The 12,500-nt window shown below is 43.4% G+C and overlaps 1 protein-coding gene across 1 annotated transcript in view; it reads right to left on the reverse strand.

Annotated features, from left to right (window-relative positions):
• LOC120319654 (tyrosine-protein phosphatase non-receptor type substrate 1-like) overlaps positions 1-8,177 on the reverse strand; it is a 10,249-nt gene extending 2,072 nt beyond the window's left edge. The window contains exons 1-3 of the mRNA XM_039368731.1: positions 8,077-8,177; positions 4,780-5,100; positions 335-661 (exon numbers count right to left, since the gene is read on the reverse strand). Coding sequence (XP_039224665.1) covers positions 335-661; positions 4,780-5,100; positions 8,077-8,155 — 727 coding nt within the window. The 5' untranslated portion in view covers positions 8,156-8,177. The remainder of the gene's footprint in view (positions 1-334; positions 662-4,779; positions 5,101-8,076) is intronic.
• Between the last annotated feature and the right edge of the window lie 4,323 nt (positions 8,178-12,500).

Raw genomic sequence — 12,500 nt, forward strand, 5'->3', positions numbered from 1 at the left:
ATGAATGCTCCAACACTGGAAGTTTTCAAGAAGAGACTGGACAGCTATTTGTCCGAATTGGTATAGGGTTTCCTGCCTGAGCAGGGGGTTGGACTAGATGACCTCCAAGGTCCCTTCCAACATTATTATTATTATTATCATCATCATCATCATCATCATCATCATCATCTTTCCATTGATATATAATTTTATGGTACTACTCCCCCCCAAAAAAGTGGTGTTATTAGCCATCCAACCTCAAAAATACACTTTTCCCAAAAAGGTTTCCACAATTTTGGCCACTACTGTATGTCAATAGATCCTCAGAAGAAAAGGTCAGAAGATCCACACTTACTTTCTGAGCTTTCTAGTGGCGTGATAATGGAGAGGATGGTGCTTTCGTTGACCAAAGGCTGGGAATTATGCTGGACCTTGCAAAGGAACATGGAGGAGTTCCTGTCTTCGGTGGCCACCATCTCCAGGTAGGTCTTCAGGGAAAAAGTCCCATCGGGATTCGAAATTCTCGGGGCAACTGTTCCTTTTCTGCTAGGGGCATCCTTGGGAAATAATTCCACTTTTGCATCGTCTGGATAAAAACTTTCTGCGAGGCAAGTGACCATCACAGGGGCATTCAGCTGGACAGGGGAAGGAGGGCTGGTCTCCAGACGGACTTTGGGAGGAACTGAGTAAAGAAAACCAAAGAGATCAGTTAGGAGAGCTTCAGACTCGCGGGCCCTGCATGCAGAAAAGCCTAGAAACCAACTTCTTTCTGCTCTCCCATTGTGGCATTGGGGAAACAAATAGATCAGTGGTGGCGAACCTATGGCACGGGTGCCAGAGGCGGCACTCAGAGCCCTCTCTGTGGGCACGTGCGTGTCGCCCCAGTCCTAGGCCTTCAGCTGGGTTTTATAAACCCTTTTCGCTTTAGGCCTCTGCCGCCATGTGCAAAAAAAAAGGGGGGGGGGTTCAATCAGTCAATTTCAACTTCTCGCGGGAAAAAAAAAGATCTTGCAAAGTTGGAATTGATTGATTGAACTTTTTAGTCCCACCCACTCTGCCGTTACCACTGCAGCCATGCCCACCCAATGGGCCATGCCCACCAATGGGTCACACCCAGCCAATGGGCCACACCCAGCCAATGGGCCCCACCCACCCAATGGGCCACACCCAGCCAATGGGCCACACCCACCCGGCACCCGACGATGCATAGGTGGATTTTGGGTTGCAGTTTGGGCACTCGGCCTCTAAAAGGTTCGCCATCCCTGAAGTACAGATTCTCTGAACCCAACCCTGGTGTGAAAAAATCCAGAACTTGTTTTGCAGGAAGCCCAGAACCCTTTTTTTTTCAGAACCCTTTTTTTTTCCAGTGCTGTTGTAACTTTGAGCGGTCACTGAAGGAACGGTTGTAAGTCGAGGACTGCATGTATTGGCCACCCAACTCAAATCGTGGGACTCTGGGAAGCGTGCAAAATCACGGAGCAAATATACAAAGGAAAAAAACAGAGCACGCCACTAAAGCAAAGTGAAACAATTCCAGGACAATCAGGATTAAAATATATCTCGCCACTTTTCTTGCCTGAGCAGGGGGTTGGACTAGATTTCCTGCCTGAGCAGGGGGTTGGACTAGATGACCTCCAAGGTCCCTTCCAACTTTACTATTATTATTACTTGGGAGCGTTACTCAACTTGACCCAAGTCCCTGGGGAAAGAGCTGGAGGTGGAAAGTCTTTTTAAAGACCTGCTCCCCAGACCCACAGGCCTGGGAGGCAGCTTGGGCTGAGAAAGAGGGGCTGGTCTTGGTGGGCTTCCGTGGGATGAGAACCTGGTTCTTCCTGGTGCTTTCCTTCTGCCACGGAGGGCCCTCTGCCACGTCGAGACTCTGTGGCATAATAATAATAATAATAATAATAATAATAATAATAATAATAATAATAATAATAATAACAGTTGCAGATCAATGGTGAGAGGCTGGGAGAGGTTAATATCAAGAGAGGAATATTTCAAGGAGATTCATTATCACCATTACTATTTGTTATTGCACTGTTTCCTCTGTCAACAATACTGAATAACTCAGGACATGGCTATCAAACATCAAAAACATCTGCCAGACTATCCCACCTCCTTTATATGGATGATCTGAAGCTGTATGGAAAAACATCATCTGAAATAGAATCGCTGCTCAACACTGTCCGTATATATAGCCAAGATATTGTAATGGAGTTTGGCTTGGACAAATGTGCCACACTTACTATCAAACAAGGAAAAATATGAAAACTGAAGGAATCAAGATGCCCCACGAAAATAACATTAAGAGTCTGGATGAGGAAGAGTACTACAAATACTTGGGTATCCTTCAAGCTGACAACATCAAGCACACTGAAGTCAAGAAAAAGATTAGAGGTGAATACATCAAGAGAGTGAAGAAGATCTTAAAATCCAAACTCAATGGAGGAAATACCATAAAGGCAATCAACACCTGGGCAATCCCAGTCATTAGGTACACAGCTGGAATAGTGGACTGGACTCAAGCAGAACTAAAAGCAATGGATAGGCAGACCAGAAAAATAATGACAATGAATCATGCCCTTCATCCACGCAGTGACATTGATAGACTTTATCTACCAAGGCAAATAGGTGGGCGTGGAATGCTACAAGTACATCAGATGGTTGAAGAAGAAAAAATGGCTTTGGAAGAATATCTGAAGAACAATGATGAAGATGCACTGAAATTAGTATATCAGGAAGGCTTACTAACTACTGGAGAGACCAAACTGGCCTTCAAGAAAGACCAAATGAAGAACAGAATAGAGGCATGGGAAGACAAAGCACTACATGGCCAATACATGAAAAAAATAGCTGGGAAAGCAGATAACAATAAAACCTGGCAATGGCTAAGAGCAGGAAAATTGAAGAAAGAGACCGAGGGACTAATTCTGGCTGCACAAGACCAAGCCTTAAGGACAAATGCATACAAAGTCAAAATTGAGAAGACAGCAACAGATAGTAAGTGCCGCCTATGCAAAGAAGCTGAAGAAACAGTGGACCACTTGGTAAGCTGTTGCAAGAAGATTGCACAGACTGATTACAAGCAGCGGCATGACAAAGTAGCAACAATGGTGCATTGGAAGATCTGCAAAAAATATCATTTGCCTGTAAGCAAAAACTGGTGGGATCATAAAATAGAGAAAGTCATAGAAAATGATAAAATTAAACTGCTCTGGGACTTCAGAATTCAAACAGACAAGCACCTGCAACATAACACCCCAGACTTAACAATTGTCGATAAGAAAGACAAAAAAGTCTGGATAGTGGACGTGGCAGTGCCTGGAGATAGCAGAATAGAAGAGAAAGAACTGGAGAAGATAACAAAATACAAAGACCTACAAATAGAAATAGAAAGACTGTGGCAAAAGCAAGCAAGGGTAGTACCAATAGTCATAGGCTCCTTGGGTGCAATCCCAAAACAACTGGAGCACCACTTGAACACCATTGGCATTGACAAATTCGCTATTAGTCAATTGCAAAAGGCAGCCTTATTAGGAACTGCTTCCATCCTGCGACGATATCTGTAATACCATCAAACATCCACATCTGCCTATCCCAGGTCCTGGGTAAGGACTCGATAGGTAGACAAAATGCCAAATCCAGTCTGAACATCTGGCTGACTGTGCGATGATCGATATAATTATAATAATAATACTACTGGAGAGACCAAACTGGCCTACAAGAAAGACCAAATGAAGAACAGAATAGAGGCATGGGAAGACAAAGCACTACATGGCCAATATGTTAAAAAAATAGCTGGGAAAGCAGATAATAATAAGACCTGGCAATGGCTAAGAGCAGGAAAATTGAAGAAAGAGACCACGGGACTAATTCTGGCTGCACAAGACCAAGCCTTAAGGACAAATGCATACAAAGTCAAAATTGAGAAGACAGCAACAGACAGTAAGTGCCGCCTATGCAAAGAAGCTGAAGAAACAGTGGACCACTTGGTAAGCTGTTGCAAGAAGATTGCACAGACTGATTACAAGCAGCGGCATGACAAAGTAGCAACAATGGTGCATTGGAAGATCTGCAAAAAATATCATTTGCCTGTAAGCAAAAACTGGTGGGATCATAAAATAGAGAAAGTCATAGAAAATGATAAAATTAAACTGCTCTGGGACTTCAGAATTCAAACAGACAAGCACCTGCAACATAACACCCCAGACTTAACAATTGTCGATAAGAAAGACAAAAAAGTCTGGATAGTGGACGTGGCAGTGCCTGGAGACAGCAGAATAGAAGAGAAAGAACTGGAGAAGATAACAAAATACAAAGACCTACAAATAGAAATAGAAAGACTGTGGCAAAAGCAAGCAAGGGTAGTACCAATAGTCATAGGCTCCTTGGGTGCAATCCCAAAACAACTGGAGCACCACTTGAACACCATTGGCATTGACAAATTCGCTATTAGTCAATTGCAAAAGGCGGCCTTACTAGGAACTGCTTCCATCCTGCGACGATACCTGTAATACCATCAAACATTCACATCTGCCTATCCCAGGTCCTGGGTAAGGACTCGATAGGTAGACAAAATGCCAAATCCAGTCTGAACATCTGGCTGACTGTGCGATGATCCAAAATAATAATAATAATAAAGTTGGAAGGGAACTTGGAGGTCATCTAGTCCAACCCTCTGTTCAGGCAGGAAACCCTATACCATTTCAGACAAAGGGCTGTCCAGTCTCTTCTTAAAAACTTCCAGTGTTGGAGCATTCACCACTTATCCCTCGTTGCAACCCAGAGCTCACCCACCTCTTAGGACCTCACCAAGTGAAAGGGTCCGCTGGAAGGGAACCTCCAAGGAGTTTTGTTGGATCTGGCAGGTCAGCTGTGACCTCACGTCGCCTTGCCCAAGCGGTATTGTCAAGCTGCTTTTCGCATAGCAAAAACTTTCCCCCTTCACTTCAAAAGGGCAGTTGCTCTCCTGGGCAGCCTGTATTTCTTTCCCATCTTTTATCCAAGCCACTTTCATCTCTTTGGTGGAGAAGTAATTGGCGATGCATTGGAAAGGGGCCGGAGAGCCCGCCGTGATTCTTCCCGTGGGACCTCTAAGCACGAGCTCGAATGGCTTGACTGAGAGAGAAAGCAGAGAGAGAGAGAGGGAGAGAGAGAGACAGAGAGAGAGAGAGACAGAGAGAGAGAGAGAGAGAGAAGAAAGAGAGAGAGAGAGAGAGAGAGAGAGAGAGAGAGCGAGAGAGAGAGAGAGAGAGAGAGAGAGAGAGAGTTTAGTTGATGTTCCTCAGAGGCAAGAAGACTGCTTTTGATTGGAGAGACTCATCTCCAGGACATCGATTTATTTAAACAACACCAATCCGATTGGGAAGGGACAAAAATCGCCGGGCATGCCAACACCCACCACACGCATGAATTTATGGAGGCCTGGAATTCTACCAAAGGAGTAATCAAGAAGCATGTTGACCTAGATTCAGCATATGAATATGTAAGAAACCAGACCATTCAGAGTGCCAATAAACAAGAGAACCAATCAGCTGCTCAGAATTTAAGTAGAGCGCCAAAGGAACAACCAATCGCACGGCCAACTAACCACAGAAGACATTGATCAGCTAAGGAGAACAGGAGAGGAAAATCCTGCTGATTTATGCTGCTAAGCGAGAAATTTGTGAAGAGAGATTTGCCCCAATTTCTCGCCGTGTTTGTGGAGGGAGTCACTGCAGTTCTTAAATTAGTACCACGGGTTGTTAAGTGACTCGGGTTTCTCCATTGACTTTGGTCACAAGAGGGGATCGCATCAGCCCGGGACACTGCAACTGTCACAAGTACATGCCAGTTGCCAACGTCTGAATTTTGATCACGTGATCATGGGGATGCCATAATGATTGTGGAAAAAAACAGTCATAACTCACTTGTTTGAGTGCCGTTGTAACTTTGAACGGTCACTAAATGTATTATTGTAAGTGGAGGATTACCTAGAATAGGTCCTGGCACATTCCAGGCAGATGTTTTGGATGCTGGTGCTGAAATCTGTGTTTGATCCTTGGATGACCCTCACCTGCCCACCCTGGTTTGGAAACTCCTTTATTGCCTAAATGGGGGGGGGGCTTCTGTCCAGTCCTTTGTCCCACCACACACCTCCAGGCTCATTTGCCCCAGTCAGTGAACACTTTAGAGTCACCTACTTGGTTTCCAGAAGTTGTGCTACCTTCACTCTCTATTTTATAAAGCAATGGTTCTCAACCTTTTTAATGCCGCGACCCCCAACCGGTCGTAAACCGAGGACTACTCAACCAGTCGTAAGTCGAGGACTACTCAACTGGTGCAGCACCGTTTGCAGAATGGGACTTTTGGCGGGCTCAGCAGGGCAGACACAGCCTGGACAATTCTTATTGGCTTTTGAAAGCCAATAGAATTAGACTCTATTCAAGAGAGTCTCTTCTATTGGCTTTCAAAAGCCAATAGAATAAAAGGGAGTAGCACAGCTAAGGAAAAGGGGGAAAAAATGGCGGACTGCATTGTTTGGCGACCCCCATGAAATGGTCGTTCGACCCCAAATGGGGTCCCGACCCACAGGTTGAGAACCACTGTTATAAAGTCTTTCTTTTTGTTTCAGTTGTTGGAGAATAGAGTGTGAAGGTAACACATGTTCCAGAATTCAGAGAGAACCTCAGTCTAAAAAAACCAACCCAGTGCTAGGCTGCATTAACAGAAGGGATAGAATCAAGACTACAGGAAGTGTTAATACTGCTTTATCATGCCTTGGTAATGCCACCCTTGGAATCCTGCATCCAGTTTTGGTCACCACGATATAAAAAAGGGGTTGAGACTCTAGAAAGAGTGCAGAGAAGAGCAACAAAGATGATCAGGAGACCGGAGGCTAAAACATATAAGGAACGGTTGCTGGAATTGGGTATGTCTCATTTAATGAAAAGAAGGACTAGGGGGGATAGGATAGCTAGCTCTCTTCCAATATCTCAGGGGTTGCCCCAAAGAAGAGGGGGTCAAGTTATTCTCCAAAGCATCTGAAGGGAAGACAAGAAGCAATGAATTGAAACTAACCAAGGACAGGAGAAGAAGAAGAAGAAGAAGAAGAAGAAAAAGAAGAAGAAGAAGAAGAAGAAGAAGAAGAAGAAGAAGAAGAAGAAGAAGAAGAAGAAGAAGAAGAAGAAGAAGAAGAAGCAGAAGAAGAAGAAGAAGAAGAAGAAGAAGAAGAAGAAGAAGAAGAAGAAGAAGAAGAAGAAGAAGAAGAGGAGGAGGAGGAGGAGGCGGAGGAGGAGGAGAAGGAAGAAGAAGAAGAAGAAGAAGAAGAAGAAGAAGAAGAAGAAGAAGAAGAAGAAGAAGAAGAAGAAGAAGAAGAAGAAGAAGAAATTTCCTGACAGTGAGAACAATTAATCAGTGCAACAACTTGCCTCCAGAAGTTATGAATGATCCAATATTGGAAGTTTTTAATAAGAGATTGGACAACCAATCTGCCTGAGCAGGGGGTTGGATTAGAAGACCTCCAAGGTTCCTTCCAATTCTGTCATTCTATTATTCTATTCTGTTCTGTCCCGTTTTGTCCCATTCCATTCCATTCCATTCTCTGTATACTAATTACAGAAGGGGATTAATCAATGGAACAGAATTTTATAGATGCTCCATTGCTGTAGATTTTCAAGAAAAGATTGGACAACCATTTTTTGAGATGGTAGGAGGACTTCTGCCTCGGGTTGAGGGTGGGAGTAGAAGCTCTCCATGGTCCCTTCCAGCCATAGGATTCTACGAGGTGTTGAATGTGTGGTCCAAATGTCCTGAAATCCACACTTCAAGGACCAGATCAAAGCCAGGTGGTTCCAGTTGATCTCCAGAACATCCAAGCTCTGACGATCTTTCTCACTTGTTCATCTAGTCACTTGGGATGGGAAGCAATGGAAGAAATCTTCTCCTCTCCAGATCTAACATCTGGAACTGGCCTTTGCTGGGAAATCGGCTCGTCTCCCTGTTCAGAATATCACAGTAGCTTTGAAGCAGCCTTAACATTCATCTTGCGCTGGGTTTTACTCCTGTTGTAAATCTGAGAATGGAGCCTGGCTGATCTCAGTTGTCAACACTCACCCAGATCTTGTGGGAGAAAGAGCAGCAGCAGCAGCTGAAGAGGACCAGGGATTCTCTTGAAGGACCTCAAGGCAGCCATGCCGACAGCAGCAGGAGAAACATCTGGGGTGACTTTGCGTCTTGCCCACTAGGTCTTTCCTCCCACAGAAGGAGCAAAAGAGGAACTTTTATTTCCTCCTTGCAGATTTCTGCCTAAGTGATGGCATCCAGTAAATGAGGTCACAGAACAGAAACACCCCCCACACAGAGATCAATATTTACATTTTGAGTTACACCACCCACTCAAAATGGGAGCTATCAGAACCCTACTAGCCACCGAGCTGAAGATCTGCCTACCAGGAAAGATGGGGGGTGGAAGAACTAAAACACATCAAGGAAGCCCTCAGAACGTGTGGCTATGCCAAGTGGGCCTTCATCAAACCCCAAAGAAGACCCAGCAGGAACTCCTCCATAGTAGACAACGAAGAGGACAATAAACTCTAGACTCTAGAAAGAGTACAGAGAAGAGCAACAAAGATGATTAGGGGACTGGAGGCTCAAGCATATAAGGAAAGGCTGCTGGAATTGGGTATGTCTAGTTTAATGAAGGATGAGGGGGGACATGATAGCAGTCTTCCAGTATCTCAGGGGCTGCCCCAAAGAAGAGGGTGTCAAACTATTTTCCAAGGCGCCTGAAGGCAGGACAAGAAGCGACGGATGGAAACTAATCAAGGAGAGAAACAACCTAGAACTAAGGAGAAACTTCCTGACATTTAGAACAATTAACCAGTGGAATAACCTGCCTCCAGAAGTGGTGAATGCTCCAGCACTGGAAGTTTTTAAGAAGAGACTGGACAACCATTTGTCTGAAATGGTATAGGGTTTCCTGAGCCTGAGCAGGGGGTTGGACTAGATGACCTCCAAGTTCCCTTCCAACTTTATTATTATTATTATTATGGACATCGCACAGTCAGCCAGATGTTCAGACTGGATTTGGCATTTTGTCTACCTATCGAGTCCTTACCCAGGACCTGGGATAGGCAGATGTGGATGTTTGATGGTATTACAGGTATCATCGCAGGATGGAAGCAGTTCCTAATAAGGCCGCCTTTTGCAATTGACTAATAGCAAATTTGGTCCCTCGGTCTCTTTCTTCAGTTTTCCTGCTCTTGGCCATTGCTGGGTCTTGTTGGTGTCTGCTTTCCCAGCTATTTTTTTCATGTATTGGCCATGTAGTGCTTTGTCCTCCCATGCCTCTATTCTGTTCTTCATTTGGTCTTTCTTGTAGGCCAGTTTGGTCTCTCCAGTAGTCAGTAAGCCTTCCTGATATACTAATTTCAGTGCATCTTCATCATTGTTCTTCAGATATTCTTCCAAAGCCATTTTTTCTTCTTCAATCATCTGATGTACTTGTAGCATTCCACGCCCACCTATTTGCCTTTATTATTATTATTTATTATTATTATTATTATATTATTATTATTATTATTATGGATCATCGCACAGTCAGCCAGATGTTCAAACTGGATTTGGCATTTTGTCTACCTATCGAGTCCTTACCCAGGACCTGGGATAGGCAGATGTGGATGTTGATGGTATTACTATTATCAATCATCGCACAGTCAGCCAGATGTTCAGACTGGATTTGGCATTTTGTCTACCTATCGAGTCCTTACCAGGACCTGGGATAGGCAGAAGTAGATGTTTGATGGTATTACAGGTATCGTCGCAGGATGGAAGCAGTTCCTAGTAAGGCCGCCTTTTGCAATTGACTAATAGCGAATTTGTCAATGCCAATGGTGTTCAAGTGGTGCTCCAGTTGTTTTGGGATTGCACCCAAGGAGCCTATGACTATTGGTACTACCCTTGCTTGCTTTTGCCACAGTCTTTCTATTTCTATTTGTAGGTCTTTGTATTTTGTTATCTTCTCCAGTTCTTTCTCTTCTATTCTGCTGTCTCCAGGCACTGCCACGTCCACTATCCAGACTTTTTTGTCTTTCTTATCGACAATTGTTAAGTCTGGGGTGTTATGTTGCAGGTGCTTGTCTGTTTGAATTCTGAAGTCCCAGAGCAGTTTAATTTTATCATTTTCTATGACTTTCTCTATTTTATGATCCCACCAGTTTTTGCTTACAGGCAAATGATATTTTTTGCAGATCTTCCAATGCACCATTGTTGCTACTTTGTCATGCCGCTGCTTGTAATCAGTCTGTGCAATCTTCTTGCAACAGCTTACCAAGTGGTCCACTGTTTCTTCAGCTTCTTTGCATAGGCGGCACTTACTGTCTGTTGCTGTCTTCTCAATTTTGACTTTGTATGCATTTGTCCTTAAGGCTTGGTCTTGTGCAGCCAGAATTAGTCCCTCGGTCTCTTTCTTCAATTTTCCTGCTCTTAGCCATTGCCAGGTTTTATTATTATCTGCTTTCCCAGCTATTTTTTTCATGTATTGGCCATGTAGTGCTTTGTCTTCCCATGCCTCTATTCTGTTCTTCATTTGGTCTTTCTTGTAGGCCAGTTTGGTCTCTCCAGTAGTTAGTAAGCCTTCCTGATATACTAATTTCAGTGCATCTTCATCATTGTTCTTCAGATATTCTTCCAAAGCCATTTTTTCTTCTTCAACCATCTGATGTACTTGTAGCATTCCACGCCCACCTATTTGCCTTGGTAGATAAAGTCTATCAATGTCACTGCGTGGATGAAGGGCATGATTCATTGTCATTATTTTTCTGGTCTGCCTATCCATTGCTTTTAGTTCTGCTTGAGTCCAGTCCACTATTCCAGCTGTGTACCTAATGACTGGGATTGCCCAGGTGTTGATTGCCTTTATGGTATTTGCTCCATTGAGTTTGGACTTTAAGATCTTCTTCACTCTCTTGATGTATTCACCTCTAATCTTTTTCTTGACTTCAGTGTGCTTGATGTTGTCAGCTTGAAGGATACCCAAGTATTTGTAGTACTCTTCCTCATCCAGACTCTTAATGTTATTTTCGTGGGGCATCTTGATTCCTTCAGTTTTCACTATTTTTCCTTGTTTGATAGTAAGTGTGGCACATTTGTCCAAGCCAAACTCCATTACAATATCTTGGCTATATATACGGACAGTGTTGAGCAGCGATTCTATTTCAGATGATGTTTTTCCATACAGCTTCAGATCATCCATATAAAGGAGGTGGGATAGTCTGGCAGATGTTTTTGATGTTTGATAGCCATGTCCTGAGTTATTCAGTATTGTTGACAGAGGAAACAGTGCAATAACAAATAGTAATGGTGATAATGAATCTCCTTGAAATATTCCTCTCTTGATATTAACCTCTCCCAGCCTCTCACCATTGATCTGCAACTGTGTCTTCCATTGTGCCATCGATCTTTGCACAAATTTTCTGATGTTTCTACTGACTCCTGTTATTTCTAGGCACTTGATTATCCAGTCATGTGGCAGAGAGTCAAATGCCTTTTTATTATTATTATTATTATTATTATTATTATTATTATTACTACTACTATTATGGATCATCGCACAGTCAGACCAAATGAAGAACAGAATAGAGGCATGGGAAGACAAAGCACCACATCGCCAACACACCAAAAAAATAGCTGGGAAAGCAGACACCAACAAGACCCGGCAATGGCCAAGAGCAGGAAAACTGAAGAAAGAGACTGAGGGACCAACCCCGGCTGCACAAGACCAAGCCCCAAGGACAAATGCATACAAAGTCAAAATTGAGAAGACAGCAACAGACAGCAAGCGCCACCCATGCAAAGAAGCTGAAGAAACAGTGGACCACTTGGCAAGCTGCTGCAAGAAGACCGGACAGACCGACCACAAGCAGCGGCACGACAAAGCAGCAACAATGGTGAATTGGAAGATCTGCAAAAAACATCACCTGCCTGCAAGCAAAAAGTGGTGGGATCACAAAATAGAGAAAGTCATAGAAAATGACAAAATCAAACAGTATTATTGTTGTTGTTGTTGTTGTTATTATTATTATTATTATTATTATTATTATTATTATTATTATTATTATTAACAAAGCAACGTTGTCATTCCACACGTTGCAGGAATATCAGAAAAACTCAGGAGGATCAACAGAACATACGTGCACACTTCAAACCCACGAATACACTAAGGCAGAAGCTTGTCCACCAGAAGGATAAAACACCCAGACACAAACTGAGCAACGTGCTATATGCAACAGAGTGCAGTGAGCCATGTGCAGATTTGTACATTGAGGAAACAAAAGAAGTATTTCATAAACACATGGCGTAACATAGGAGAACAAAACCATCAGGGCTACGTTCAGCAGTCCATCGGCATTTAAAAGACAAAGGCCGCTCTTTTGAAACCAGTAAATTCCACATGTTGGACAGAGAGGAAACAGAGAGGGAAAATAATAAACTATGACTTTATCTTGGTTTTCATGTTGTCTTGGGCATATTCAGTGGTA

The sequence above is a fragment of the Crotalus tigris genome, unplaced genomic scaffold, assembly GCF_016545835.1.
Source record: "Crotalus tigris isolate CLP2741 ecotype Arizona unplaced genomic scaffold, ASM1654583v1 scf7180000020918.170012, whole genome shotgun sequence".
Lineage (NCBI taxonomy): Eukaryota > Metazoa > Chordata > Lepidosauria > Squamata > Viperidae > Crotalus > Crotalus tigris.